Below are 15,242 nucleotides of genomic sequence, written 5' to 3' on the forward strand. Positions count from 1 at the left end.
AATCGGCGGTTGCCCAATCTCCTGCTGCGCAGAGCGGTTGCGGCCCAGACAGGCCCGCGTTTTGGTGGGACTTTTGTCTCCATCCCTGCCGCCGCTGTCCGTCGTCGTCCAGGTGGGGAATGCCGCGGGGGGACACGAGGCGCACCGCTCGCGTCCCTCCTCCTCGCCCCGCCACGACAGCGCCTCGACCTCGGCGCCTCCCCATCCTCATCAACGCCACGCGCCAAATGCTATCCCCCCGCCGCCTGCCGCTCGTCGCATTGCTCCCCTCTTCGTCCGATCGGTCCGGTGGCCATGGGTACGATTTTCTGCTGCAACTTTTCGATTTCTGTACTTTTACTTTTATCTTCGAGGCACGTCGAGTCCTCGTTGCTCCTTGCTGCAAAGAATTTCGCCGTATTTTTGGGGTTAATTTAAGTGTATGTGCTTTTAGCCTTCCTTTTTGTTTCGTCGTTGTGGTCCGTAATTCGGTTCGACTTAGGGGATCGGCTCTCACGTCATTTTGTAGCAGTTCATGGAATCAGTTTAACTAAATCAGGCACTTTTGATGATTATGTGTGCAGCTACCAGCAGCAGCAACAGCAATCCATTCAGCTTCGCCTTGAGGGGGCTCCGAGACCGCGACGGTGGCAATTGTGGCAGCTACTACAGCATCCCCGACCTAGGCGATCAGCGAATAGGTAAATGCTGGGTTGGACAAAATAGCATTTCACATACAAATTAATAATGCTTCCACGAGAGAACCGGCCGCTAGCTCGGTGGATAGATCTTGCGGTGGTAAACTCGCGCACCCTGCGTTCGAATCCACGCGTGAAATCCACTGAAATGTTTGGACAAAACAGCATTTCACATACAATTAATGCTTCCGCAACCATGCTAACGGTCAAACCGCTTCATACAAATAATGCTTCCACCACGACCACGCTAACGGTCAAACCGGTTTGTTATTCGGACAGTAACACGTGCTTGTATAAACTGCATGAAAATGAATATGCCATAATAAAAGGGGTATAGGTTGGAATAAATCGTCACATGCAAGAATGGCATGCAGGGCCAGGCGCATGTTACATGTGGGCTGTGGCTAATAGTTGTGTAATAATGATATTCTCCAAGTTTTCTGTTTTAGCGTTGGTACCCTAGGCTTTTCTTTTTACAACAATTCCATTGCAGTTTTATTGTAGCAAAACGTCCATTTTTAACCATGAGCTATGGTGCTGGGTCCAACATAAGCTCTGAACTATGAAACCGTCTATGTCAAACACTGAATTCTAAAATCATTTAAACTGAACCCTTCCTTGGTTTTGTATAATGTTTTCGTAATTTCTGGTTTCCAAAAAATGTAAAACAGTTGATATATGCAGTAAATGTTATGATACTATATCATCCAAAAATATATTTTACGAAATGAGAATAGATAAACAGAGTACTGTTTTGTTACAGAGGACAAATACTCGGATATGTTTGGATGAATATTTGCAGTTTCTCAGTCTTCCATACTTCAAAGCTTTCTGAAGTTTCATAGGTTCAAAACCACCCTAAATATTGTGGGAAGGCTTGAAGGGTGGTTGGTCTCCAAGGGTTACCAATAATCTGAAACAATTCATGCCTAAGGGAAATGCTATAAAGTGAGAACCATCAAAACTGCATCATACAGTATAACTATTTGTGTTCTATACAAAAAAACCACAAGAGATAAAGGAATTTGTCTTTTCATTTTTACACAGGACACATATATTCATACTGTTGATTGAATTTTCGCAATCATTTCAGAGCACTCGCTACCCCTGTGAATTTTATAATTTTTTAAAATCCTATAATACAAAATCAACTATCAAGTATCACGCTATGGCTCAGGTTAAATGGTTTTATAAAGTTCAGTGTTTATTATAAACAGGTTGTATAGTTAAGGGTTGAAGTTGGACCAAACAACATATTTGCAAATATATTGAACATCATAAGAAAATGTTTGTCAAAGCTGCATTTAGGAACGGTGAAGGAAGTACATCACTTATTAGAGTGCTTGGTGATGCCTTCTCCAGATAAACTGCCATACACCATTCGTGTTCTTCTTGAATCTGCGGTGCGTAATTGTGACGAGTTCCAAATAACCAAGGAGGATGTAGAAAAGATCATGGGCTGGGAGAAGACCTCCCTGGAGCAAGTTGAAATCCCATTCAAACCCTCACGTGTGATACTTCAGGTGCGTCTGTACAAGGATCTAACATTAGTTGATTTCCCATATAAAACTCTTTGCATGCAGGATTTTCTAATGATACCTTGGCTTAGGATTTTACTGGTGTGCCTGTCCTTGTTGACCTTGCAAGCATGCGCGACGCAATGTCGGAATTAGGTGGCAATCCTGACAAGATTAACCCGATGGTATTAAATTATTTCCTATACTATATTTAGTCAGAGGGTATTTCCTTTCACATATTCTTTGTAGTTAATATACAGTTCCGTATTTCTGCTTTTAGGTTCCAGCAGATCTTGTAATTGATCACTCAGTAACTGCTAATGTGGTGAGGTCACAAAATGCGATACAGGCCAATATGGAACTGGAATTCGAGAGAAACAAGGAACGGTTCGCCTTCCTTAAATGGGGGTCTTCTGCATTTCACAATATGCTTATCATACCTCCTGGTTCTGGTATTGTTCATCAGGTGAAAGGAATAAAATCAAGGGTTCCCTTTTTTTATGTCTGAACTCTTATATTATGTTATCTAGTGTAGGTAAATCTTGAGTATCTTGCCAGAGTTGTTTTCAACAGAGATGGCCTTCTTTATCCCGACAGTGTCCTGGGGACTGATTCCTACACTACAATGATAAATGGACTGGGTGTTGTTGGTTGGGGGGGTGGAGGGATTGATGCTGAGGCAGCTATGCTTGGTCAGGTACATGCTCAAATTCTTTTGGCCTTGACATGTGCTTGCATATGCAATTTCCTGGAAAACAGTATGCTGAGTGATATTTGCCTGTTTCTTTTGCTAGTTTTTCAGTTTGAAACAATTTGTCGCAGGGATCAAATCAAGTATGATGTTTATAATTGTTTGACTATTGCAACTAAAACTATTGCATAAATGGTGCAAGGACCCTGTTTTGCATGTTTTGCCTTGCTCAGATATTCAGTTATCAGCATACTTTTTTAATTCCATTATCACCATACTTAATATAAAAGCATGTCTGTTACTACAGCAGGAATTAAAGTTATTAGCAACCTAGTAATCTGTAATGTGGAACACATAAATTGCTTCCGATCAGAGTCTAGAGACCTGAACTTTCTGACTAACATGGTGGCCATTTGATTCTTCGCAAAGATAGTTCCTTTAGCTGATTCTTCATGTTATGTTCGGACCTCGAACCACCTTCAGGGCAGATAGTTTTATTTGATCAGGAGCACAGGGTTACAAGAGATTAAATTATCAATATAACAATTAACTTTAGTCTAGGTAGTTGTTGGGAACATGTAAATGATCCTGTCAGTCTGTTGCTGCAGTTTTGATGAACATTAAATGTTCAGCGACTACCGAGCCATGAATCGATAGTACATGAGAACAAAATTTTCCCACAAGCTCAGTGAATGCTTTATATATTTACCTCTTCTATATTTTGTCCGCAGCCCATGAGCATGGTATTACCTGCTGTCGTTGGATTCAAGCTACATGGAACACTAAGGGATGGGGTCACAGCAACTGACCTAGTTCTCACGGTTACCCAAATGCTTCGGAAACATGGTGTTGTTGGAAAGTTTGTGGAGTTCTATGGTATTTTACTGTCTGGATCATTGGCAGATATCCTTTGTCCTGTCACAAACAGTTAGCGGCTATTATCAGGAACTTAGCTTTGTTACTGTGTAAGTGTAGGCCGAGGTATGGAAGAGCTTGCATTGGCTGATAGAGCAACAATTGCAAATATGGCACCAGAGTATGGAGCAACTGCTGGTTTCTTTCCAGTTGACCATATCACCTTAGAATATCTTAAAATGACTGGAAGAGAAGATGAAACTGTGAGTATAATGGTTGTTTGTTCTTTCAAAATGACTTTGCTACATATACATTACTATGCTTTGCAGATGCTGTTTGGAACAAAAACGTACACTAGTATATCCATGTCCTGATGGTTAACATAATTTCTACTGAGAACTACATTCTTATTCGGTAATGCTGAATGCTTTGACCATGTAGGTATCAACAATAGAGGCATATCTACGTGCAAACAAAATGTTTGTGGATTACAATGAAGTAAGTTTAATTCTTCACTGTTATCAATATAGTGAACACCATGCAGGAATATTGACTGCGTATTCCATTATGATTTTAGCCTAAAATAGAACCGACATATTCATCATACATAGAATTGGATCTGGGAGATGTTGAGCCATGTATTTCTGGTCCGAAGAGGTAATTTATCCTGTTATGTTGTGGTATACTTCCATTCTCTTGCATGGTTTTAATACAAGCTCTTCTTGCAGACCTCATGATCGAGTCACCTTAAAAGACATGAAGACAGACTGGCATGCATGTCTGGAAAATAAAATTGGTTTCAAGGTGCGGAGATCATCAGACAAATAAAATTTGTTTGCTCATACTAATTGAAGGAATCTTGATGCCTAGATTATATATTTAAGTCTATTCCAAGTGGTTGAGGTGTTGTGCAAGAGAGCAAACATAATATATCAAAACTTACGTTAGACGTTAGTTACAGCCTATAAGTGTGCCTCTTGTCCTGTCTTCGCAAACAAATTCCAGAATTCTGGTCTCAAGTCTGTATTCATAAAAAGTTCATGGGCTGTGCTGATACATTTTAAAATTACCAATTTTGCTCATTTTCCAATAGCTTCATGCGCTGACTAACATCCATGGTATTTTTAGGTCATAAGATATGTTGAGTGTGTTTGCTTTACCTAATGTAACTATTCTCTTGAGAAGACAGAAGCAAGGATGATTCATTCTATTTATTTCAGGGTTATGGTATCCCAAAAGATTTGCAAAATAGAGTTGTGAAGTTTGATTTTCATGGGCGAACTGCAGAGCTTAAACATGGGACTGTTGTCATAGCTGCTATCACAAGCTGCACAAACACCTCAAACCCCACCGTTATGATTGCTTCTGGGTTGGTTGCAAAGAAAGCTTACGAGTTGGGCCTCGAGGTCAGCACTTGGTTAATTATGGTCAATAGTTTATAGTTACTGTAGGTGTGCATCTTCCTTCTCTGCCCTTTTGGCTAGCCAGGGTACTCAATTGCCTACTTCTGTTTGGTAAGGTCAAACCATGGATTAAAACAAGTCTTGCCCCTGGGTCAGGAGTTGTTACCAAATATCTGCTTAGGAGGTATGTTTCTACATGTCAGTTAATTCATCATATGCCCCTTATTGTTGTTCCTGCAATCCGGCCTGGATGCAATTATGTATTGTAACCTCCAAACATACTGATCATGGATGCAATATAACATTTTCAGTGGTTTGCTGAAGTACTTGAGCGACCTGGGTTTCAATCTAGTTGGGTATGGCTGTACTACCTGTATCGGAAATTCAGGTGATCTTGATCAAATCGTTGCAGATGAAATTACAGAAAATGGTATTATCTTCTTGCATGTGCCTCTTCACTCCTTTCAAAGTATCATATTGAAGACACTAGAATAATTTTTTATCTTTTTGTTAGACATCATCGCGGCTGCTGTTCTTTCTGGAAACCGTAACTTTGAAGGGCGGATACATCCATTAACTCAAGCTAATTATCTTGCTTCTCCTCCTCTAGTCGTTGTATATGCTCTTGCTGGCACCGTAAGTGGAAATATTGTAAATGTTTGCAATGATGCTTTCCAGCTAACGTAAAAATATGTAACTTATAGGGTATTTTGTTATGTATGTTTTGCTATTAATATCCATTAGCATAGTGGTTGTTTTGTATAGTTAAATCATGTTGCCAATTAGAAACTGTGATAATAGAAGAAGAAAAGTGGATCCTGTTCCCCAAAACGTATGGATTCTTATGTTTAGAGTGTCGTGTTTAGGTTGATATCAATTTTGAAGAGGAGCCAATTGGAACTGGAAAGGGCAACAGACCAATTTTCCTAAGGGACATCTGGCCATCTAGCGAGGAAGTATCAGAAGTAAGTTTTCTTGGAAAGCAATTGATGCACATCACATTGGAAAGGTTGAATAGGCAGCATTCACATATGCACCTTTGCACAAACAAGATTCAATTTAGCAATGGAGCTGCACTCCTGTTGGACATTGGCACTTCTAACTGTTAGAGACACACTCGGGTATCACCCTTATACACACGGGTGCTACCCTTGTACTATATATATACAAGAGGTGGAATACCACAAATATCCTAACACACACAGACACACACAACATATCCAGACACACTTGGGTATCACCCTCATACGCACGGGTACTGCCCTCACTACGTCTAACACAAACGACATACATGAACTTATTCAATGGTGATTCTAATTGTTGTGTGCTGACAATGCAAATCACAGATTGTGCATTCCAATGTCTTGGTTGATATGTTCAAAAGTACTTATGAGGTAATCACGAAAGGCAATCCCATGTGGAACCAACTGGTGGTTCCAACTGCAGATGTTTACTCTTGGGATCCTAATTCAACCTACATTCGTGAGCCTCCTTTCTTCAAAGGCATGAGTATGGATCCACCTGGGCCTCATAGTATAAAGGATGCCTACTGCTTGTTGAGCTTTGGTGACTGTGTAACGACAGATCATATTTCACCAGCTGGGAGCATTCACAAGGATAGCCCAGCTGCCAAGTATCTCGTTGGCCATTCTGTGAAGCACAGGGATTTTAATTCGTATGGCAGCCGTCGCGGAAACTATGAAGTAATGATGAGGGGAACCTTCGGCAATATTAGGATTGTCAACAAGCTTTTGGACGGTGAACCTGGACCAAAAACAATTCACATTCCAACAAGAGAGAAGCTTTATGTCTATGATGCTGCCATGGTTAGTTCCTTTGCACAAAAAGACTGGTCTTGGTTTTTTCCACTGTCCATAATTCCCATATTCATGAATTAGTTGATGGCTATTTCTCCTGCTGCAAAAAATTTTAGAACTTTCTATTTGTGAAAAAGAGCAGTTGTGCTACTCATGTTTCTTCTTTTCTCCATACTATTGATAGAGGTATAAGAATGATGGGCAAGACACAATTGTATTGGCGGGTTCTGAATATGGGACTGGAAGTTCGAGGGACTGGGATGCAAAAGGCACTATGTTGCTGGTAAATATTTTAGTACGGAAGTTTCCTGCCTTGCACGTCCTCACTTTGTAGGCTCATGGAATAATGTGTCGCCGCAGGGAGTTAAGGCTGTAATTGCCAAAAGTTTCGAAAGAATCCATCGAAGCAATTTAGTCGGGATGGGTGTAATTCCTCTGTGCTTCAAGTCTGGAGAAGATATGGACTCAATTGGTTTGACTGGACAAGAACAATACACTATTCATCTTCCAAGCAGTATTCATGAAATGCAGCCCGGCCAGGATATTGTTGTTACCACAAGCACACGAAAATCGTTTACGTGTACGCTTCGCTTTGACACAGAGGTAAATGGAACCTTTACTTATTACTCCTTCCGTTTCCCTGAAAGCTGTAATATTAGACATAGATATGATCTCTAAAACACAACTTTTACTAACAAAATATCATAATATATTTATTAAATCCAATAACAAATTACAAAGTACTTCTCAGAATATACTGCATATAATTTTCAAGTATCTAATCCTCTAGGAGCCTTTAATTTTCTGTAAACTAATTTCCTTTTAAGGATGCTAACTAGTGCTGCTTCTGTATGTAAGGAATGTGAAATTGAGAAGTAAATTATTTCATATATATTCTGGAGTTGTTCCTGTACTGAAAATACTTCATGCCATCTAAAACCAACCTTCTCTCTTTTGCTGCATCTATTTGTGCCGTATTATTGACGCCACATTAGGTTGACGTTTGATCATACAAAAGATACGAGATAAACATAACTCAGGAAATTCTTGAAATATATTATGAAACTATAGAATATATTTATAAGAAATGTACAAAATAAAAAAAAACTGTTTAAATCTATATTTTTAATATCATGTGAGAATTTATGCTGACAACCAACAACAACAACAACAACAACAAGCTTTCAGTCCCAAACAAGTTGGGTGGAAACCTAAAAGATCTCGAAACCTAGTCATGGTTCTGGTACGTGGATAGCTAACTTTCACGCACCCCTATCCATGGCTATTCTTTGGTGATATTCCAGTCCTTCAGGTCCCTGTTTATGGACTCCTCCCATGTCAAGTTTTGTCTATCCTGAGCCGGTCCCAAGCCCAGATAAAGGAGGAGAGTTGTGATAGGCTTGGCGAGCCAACATCAAAATTCAGCCACTATTATGGAGATGAAACCCCAAAGAACTTCGTGTGAGAATTTATGCTAACGAAAAAATACTTCAATCTTCCTGAGCTTTAATGCAATGTCTTCAACATTTCCTTATTTATAACATCTTAGGATGCAGTAGAACGTTGATTTTTGTATGATCAAATTTCATTTCTAATGAAATATGCATAGTTTAGTAGACAGGCTGTATGATATGGCTTTATTTTTATTATATATAATTTCTTCAAGTAGTATGCATACAGAATTTAAGGTTTTGCCTTAAACATGATTTTGCAGGTGGAACTGTCTTACTTTGATCATGGGAGAATACTACAATACCTTATGCGAAAACTTATCAATTCAGCACGTTAGTATCTTGGAGAGCATGTTTGCATTGGAAATTAAAGCATGAGGTCCAGAACTTTCTTCTTTTGGCGTTTCCTTGTATATATTAATTATGTCCTGTAGTACGAATTTTATGATGCTTTTTATCTTAGCTTTGAAATAAGGAGATTACAATAAACAACCGATGTTCAAGCATGATTTGTATGTATCTGACTATCCTTTAGCATGCATGTGAGATCGGATAACAAAGAATACGTCACATGCTAATACTCAATATGTTAATTTGCAGGTTCTTATTTATTTGACTTTACAACTGGACCATATTAATGAATATTATAATAGAATTATGTTTTTGCATTATGCAGCAGTTTTTAGAAATCAGTAAGAATGTATATATGCTGTCCATTGGTCGATAAATCAAGTGTACTAGTCTTTAAAAATGATATAGTCTGGAATTGATTTACTGCAAGCACGATTCTACTATTTGGAAACTTTAGTCTGGAACTAATTCTGATCCATAGACGCAAAATAAAATTTACTATTCAATCTTTACTAGTATATATAGTATTCTTAGTGTGTCATGGTGGCGAATTTACCTGTGTTCACATGACATATTTTCTGCTGGGTATTGTTGGGAAGTATAGCTTTGGAGAGACATTATATAATATTGTTGTGAAAGTACAAGATTCTCTCAAGATACATGCCTACAGAATGGCTTTATTTATTCCTGCTTTTCCCTAAAACACACAAAAGGTATGTGTTTGTTCTATTCCTTTTCTGGAGCCACGGCATTGAGGTCAATGTCAAATGGCCTGCGCCTACCTCCATCTGCAAGGGGCGGCGCTATCGATGGAGAGCCACCATCCTTATTCTCAGTGTGCTGCCTCTTGGAGGACCCTCCAGCCTCCTGCCTGGATAGCCACCCCTGGTTGAACAGCTTGGTGTAGCGTTCCATAAGCAGTTCTCTGGTGGACATGAACATGCCGCCACCTTGCCTGGGTTCCTCACCGCCACCTTTGGTTTCCTGCCTGTTCGGGTTCTGGCCTTTCTGGCTCTGATGTGCCTCCCATGCTGGTTTCATGCTGCTGGTTACCAGCCTGTTTAGGCTCCGGTCTATCTGGTTCTGATGTGCCTCCCATGTTGCTGCTGCTTGCTCATTCTGGGCCTGGATCCTCTTGTCCTTGTTGTGCGCAGCCATGTGCCCGCCCAGAGCTTGATGTGTGGGGAATTCTGCCTTGCATTGCTTGCATGTGTAAGAACGCTTGACCGTACTTGCACTGGGCACCTTCTCCTTTCTACGTGCCTCTGTGCTTTCTTTGGACTTCTTCCTCCCCTTCTTCCTTGGTACCTCGACATTGCCATGTTCGTTGCGAACTACCACATCTCCTTCCATCACTGCAACAGAACCGTGGTGCTCGTTTGGGAGCACCACGTCATCTCCTGCCATCTTTGCAAGGGAACTGCCTTGTTCGCTACGGTGCACCGCATCATCTCCTGGCATCTCAGCAACTGAGGTGCCATGTTTATCACCGAGCATGACATCATCTCCTGCCATCTCTGCAAGGGAACTGCCTTGTTCGCTACGGTGCACCACGTCATCTCCTGCCATCACTGCAGCAGAACCGTGGTGCTCGTTCAGGAGCACCACGTCAGCTCCTGCCATCTCCGCAAGGGAACTGCCTTGTTCGCTACGGTAGACCGCATCATCTCCTGGCATCTCAGCAACTGAGGTACCATGTTTATCACCGAGCACGACATTATTTCCTGCCATCTCAGCAACTGAGGTGCTATTTTTATCACCGAGCACGACATCATTTCCTGCCATCTCAGCAACTGAGGTGCCATGTTTATCACCGAGCACGACATCATCGACTGCCATCTCCACAAGGGAACTGCCTTGTTCGCTACGGTGCACCGCATCATCTCCTGGCATCTCAGCAACAGAGGTGCCATGTTTATCACCGAGCACGGCATCATCTACTGCCATCTCCACAAGGGAACTGCCTTGTTCGCTACGGTGCACCACATCATCTCCTAGCATCTCAGCAACAGAGGTGCCATGGTTATCACCGAGCATGACATCATCTCCTGCTTGGTTCCTTACCAAATCTTCTTCAGGAACATCTAGTTCGCTGGACTCATGCTTTCTCTTGTGAGACTGATCCTGCGCTACCCCATCACCGCGTTGCTTAAGCGTGAGCATCACGTAAGCGATCATTACTTCAAATCTACTTAATTCGGGATCACGCTGGCTGTACCTGGCCACGCGACTGCTGTCGTTGGCAGGTGGCGACAGATTACCGTTGCGGCTCGGCAGTTGCGACAGATTAGCATTGCGGCTCGGCAGTGGCGACAGTTTAGTGTTGCGGCTTGGCAGTGGCGACAGTTTACCGTTGCGGCTCGGCAGTGGCCTGGGCCTGGCAGGTGGTTTGTAGCCTTTGCTTGGACGGCTTTTGAGATGACCAGAACCCTTTTTGTACCCCCTATTGGGATGGCTTCGGAGATGACCGAACATGGACTTGTCGTTCCTGAAGAGCTTCCCGCACTCAGGGCACTGCACGTTGGCACTGCTCCCATCCAATTCATAGTTGTTGCTGCTAGGCTCAACTTGAGGACCTTGTTTAACGCTGAGCAACAGATCATCTCCGTCTTCCTCTTCTTCGCCTAGAGGCCCTTCTTCTTCAACAGATCTCTCGGGATCTCTTGAATATCCATCACCGGATAGCAGTTCGTCTTCATCTTCTTTTGGGTATTTGTCACCTGATGAGAAGGCTTCGTCACCAAGGAAGCCCTCTTGGGTGAAGGCATCAGCAGGAGCAGTGAAGCCCTCTTGGTTGAAGGCGGCACCAGGAGCAGTGAAGCCCTGTTGGGTGAAGGCGGCAGCAGGAGCAGCGGGTAGGCTGCTGAGCTCGTCGCCAGCATTGCTGAACATGACGCTGCTGCTGCTGGGTCGCCCGATCGGATCTTGACACAAAAATTCGTCTCCAATCCGAGCAGCAGCAGCAGCAACGACGAGCTGGCGGGTGCTGCCTGCGGCCACGGGCAAGCGGAGAGAGGCAGCCTGCAGCAGCACCACCAGCGACAAGAGCAGGACGCAGAGCAGGCCGCTCCGCTTACTCATGTAGGGACGGATCAGAGGAGGAGGCGGAGCGAGGGAGGGGAGTGGATCGGTTTGGTGGCTGGGTGGGGAGACGAAGTCGATGGCTGCTTATAGCTGGGCGCTGCGGTGGTGGAGAAGTGGGAGGGATAGCCGCCGGCGCTCCGGGTGGTAAGGAGTAGGAACGGACGCATATATATGATGAACGAACGCGTTCCTTCCTCGGTCGGGAGTAATGGTGGTGGGAACTGGCAAGCGCAAATCCTTATCTGCGAGGCGAGGAGGAAGCCCACCGCGGCGAGTAGGTTGTGATCATGGCTCTCGTTTTTAGGAATAAAAACGGCTCCGATCTGATTTTGATGGGTTGCTATTTCTGTTTCTTCTGCTCAAATCGTCGTGGCGCCAGGCCGGCCGGCGGGGCGTCGGGAATTTGGGTGGGTGGACCGCGGCGTGGGCCCCCTGCCCCGGCCTGGCCATTAAACGCTGGCGATACACATCCTGCTAAAGTATTTAGTGTACTCGATTAATGAGTTGCCTTGCATGCATACGGGGGAGTGCAGCTCCCGGCTCCGGATGGCCTGGCTGGGTATCCGTGGGTTCTCGGGGTTTTATTGCTTGTATAATAATGACTTTATGTAAAGCTCCTTTGCTCTCTCTTATCTTATTACTCCCTCCGTTTCTAAATATAAGTCTTTTTTGAGAATTCAAATGGACTACCACATACAGATGTACATAGACATATTTTAGAGCGTAGATTCACTTATTTTGCTTTGTATATAGTCAGTTGTTGAAATCTCTATGTATATAGTCAGTTGTTGAAATCTCTAGAAAGACCTATATTTAGGAACAGAGGGAGTACGAGTTATTATCGACGGGATATCGAGTTCCTCGAGAGCACCAACGATGTTGTTTGCTTGTGTATCGTGTGATAGCTGCCAAGGGCGTGCGCATGCAAGCGGGAGGTTGTAGACGTTGTTTGCCTTTGACCATCAGAAACGCCCAAGGAGCCATTGGCATATGTTTTTTGGTTGACTTTTGATCTACGTATAGATATTTATTGGCATATATATGTAGGCATTAATTGCTAGATAGTGGCTTTTTATTGTCTTCTCTGTATAGTGCAAAGGGCTAAGAGAAAGCTATTTCCACCATCACACCATGCATGTTTCTAACCATCCAAAAGATAAGAGTAGATTGTGAAGAAACTCGGTCTACTCCTTGCGCCCAGATTTGAAATTTATCGAATACTTTCATGCTGAAATCTGGGATTAAATGCCTACCAAAAGAAATAGTAGCATGTTTTGGTGGTGAAACGCAAGGAAATCGAGGCAACTAGCATCCTTCCCCATATCTTACTTGGGGATGCCTCTGGCTGAGTCCAGCATCTTGGTGAGTGGGTATGATCCGCTTGTGGGACGAGTAGCGTCTCGGGGAGCCTTAGTGCGGTCGGTTCACTTCTAAAGGTAGCAAAACTGTCCTCATTAGCTCTAACCTTGCCAGCCTCCCCATGTATATGATGGGGTGCATAGCTCCTTTGACAAGGAGCTAGTTAGGTTCTTCTGGCAGGTAGGGGATGGTCGGCCCAAGTATCATATGGTGAAGTAGGCTGACATTTGCTTGCCGAAGGATCGAGGTGGGTTGGGCATCCCTGCATCGCGTCGGATGAACGTTACACTTATGCTGCGTTGGGTTTGGCGGATCTGGCGGGGAGATGGGGGGTTGTGGCTGCAGCTGGTTGAGTCCAAGTACTTGCAGGGTCAACCCCTCATGGCTTGCTCTCACTAAGCTGGGTCCCAGTTCTAAAAATCTATTGAGGCCATCAAGGAAGATATTAGGTTGGATGTGCGTTTCTTGGTTGGCAATGGCTCTGGGACCCAATTTTGGTTGGACCCCTGGCTCGAGGGCGAGCCTCTCCGCTTGCGGTTCCCGCGGCTCTTTGCGATTTGTGATGACCCGGCCATTCTTGTATCTGCGGCTGCGTTGGAGGAGGGGTGGAACATTGCGTTCCGCCGCTCATTCGGTCCAGATGAGGTCCGGAAATGGACTGACCTGAGGGAAGTAGTCCCACTTCCTTTGTCCTCGGACCCTAACTCTGTTTCTTTGAGCCTTTCTCCTTCGGGTGAATTCTCCGTTAGTTCGGCCTATCAGGCATTATGTCGTATGCCGCTTCTACAGTGGTTATCCCCATTGTGGAAGGCACCACCCTTGAAGATTAAGATTTTTGTATGGCAGCTTCTCCGTGACCGTCTGCCTTCGGGGACCGAGGTGCTGAAATGCCATGGTCCGGGCAATGGCCTTTGCCCTTTGTGCCATGTCCCGAAAACGGGAACGCACACTTTGTTTTCTTGCGTAGTAGTGCAGGCACTTTGGTGCTTTGTTTGTGAGACTCTAGGGCCAGAGTGGGAGGCTCAGGACCTAGCAGAGTTTCCGCAGGTTAGGGCTACTCAGATTGGCCGTAAGCGTCGACTGTTCTGGCTCATCTTTGTGGCTATGATGTGGACTCTCTGGACTACTCGCAACAAGATGGTGATTGAGCGGGTGTCCCCGCGGCGTGCTTCTGACTCGTTCTTCAAATTTCTTGCCTTCCTGCAGCATTGGCATCCGCTCGCTAGGCCGAGGGATCATGATCGCCTTCAGCTTTTCCTGGATGCCCTGGTGTCTACCGCGCGTCAGCTCTCCGATCGCTCGTCGGTCCCGTAGCTTGCCCCTGGTGGCCTTTCTGTTTCTTCTTCTTTCATTTGGGCGTCTTTGTGCTGTGGCCCCAGCATTTCTCATTTATGACTGTGCTTGAGTTGTGGTTGTATGGACATATACTTTATCTATAAAGCGGGGCAAAAGCCTGTTTCGAGAACTAGTTACCGAAAAAGGCTTTCGCCCCGCTTTATATTATAAAGCAAGTGCCCAAGCTAAACATCCAATAAGGTTCAAACACACACACACACACACACACACACAAAAGTCTCACACAGAGGGGAAATCCAAGGGTTAATGTTGAAGGCACAGCTCAACAAACCCTGAAAACCAGAAAAACAAACAGGCACACTTGGGGTGCAAAGAGCAACTAGTCGGGCTCCGGGGGAGGGGGGGCGTGGGAGCGGAGGTGCCAAGCGGAAGGCCATCAATCGAAGGTCGGCGAGGAGAGTATTGATGACGTCCCGGTCTTGGGGACGGCTAAGCGGCCGCCAAAGCTGCAAGTAGCCACACATTTTAAGGATTGCGTCAGTAGCACGTCGAAGAGGCACCTTCTGGATGACAAGCTTATTGTGGACGGTCCAAAGCATCCAGGCAAGGACCCCAATGCATAGCCATCTAATATGGCGATAGCGAGGGGGGAAGGCGTGAATCTCCACAAGCAGGTCAGGGAAGTTGGTGTTGCACCACTGGCCACCGATCGTCTCATGGAAACAGGACCATAGAAACTGG

At 44.2% G+C, this 15,242-nt stretch overlaps 1 protein-coding gene across 3 annotated transcripts; it reads left to right on the forward strand.

Moving 5' to 3' along the window:
- Nucleotides 1-153: 153 nt before the first annotated feature.
- LOC119340709 (aconitate hydratase, cytoplasmic-like) lies at nt 154-14,573 on the forward strand. 3 transcript variants are annotated; one of them, XM_037612629.1, is made up of 21 exons: nt 154-298; nt 564-680; nt 2,040-2,200; nt 2,287-2,379; nt 2,475-2,660; nt 2,730-2,891; nt 3,617-3,761; nt 3,861-4,003; nt 4,182-4,238; nt 4,318-4,397; nt 4,469-4,544; nt 4,961-5,146; nt 5,260-5,327; nt 5,455-5,573; nt 5,658-5,779; nt 6,010-6,108; nt 6,490-6,969; nt 7,145-7,243; nt 7,321-7,563; nt 8,675-8,790; nt 14,412-14,573. In XM_037612629.1, the coding sequence occupies exons 1-20, from the start codon at nt 295-297 to the stop codon at nt 8,747-8,749; spliced, it is 2,715 nt and encodes a 904-aa protein (XP_037468526.1). In that variant the 5' UTR covers nt 154-294; the 3' UTR covers nt 8,750-8,790; nt 14,412-14,573. The 3 variants fall into 3 exon arrangements, with proteins under 3 accessions (XP_037468526.1, XP_037468527.1, XP_037468524.1); XM_037612630.1 differs by lacking the exon at nt 14,412-14,573 and having other exon boundaries at nt 6,490-6,652; nt 6,728-6,969; nt 8,675-9,012; XM_037612627.1 differs by lacking the exon at nt 14,412-14,573 and having other exon boundaries at nt 8,675-9,012.
- The last annotated feature ends 669 nt before the right edge of the window (nt 14,574-15,242 follow it).

This window comes from Triticum dicoccoides, chromosome 7B (genome assembly GCF_002162155.2).
Source record: "Triticum dicoccoides isolate Atlit2015 ecotype Zavitan chromosome 7B, WEW_v2.0, whole genome shotgun sequence".
NCBI classification, from domain to species: Eukaryota; Viridiplantae; Streptophyta; class Magnoliopsida; order Poales; family Poaceae; genus Triticum; species Triticum dicoccoides.

Bases quoted from the DNA above. Each gene is read 5' to 3' on its own strand.
- LOC119340709 (XM_037612629.1), top strand. The intron at 3,762-3,860 runs GTATTTTACTGT...GTGTAAGTGTAG, and splicing joins AAAGTTTGTGGAGTTCTATG to GCCGAGGTATGGAAGAGCTT. The intron at 5,147-5,259 runs GTCAGCACTTGG...CTGTTTGGTAAG, and splicing joins CTTACGAGTTGGGCCTCGAG to GTCAAACCATGGATTAAAAC.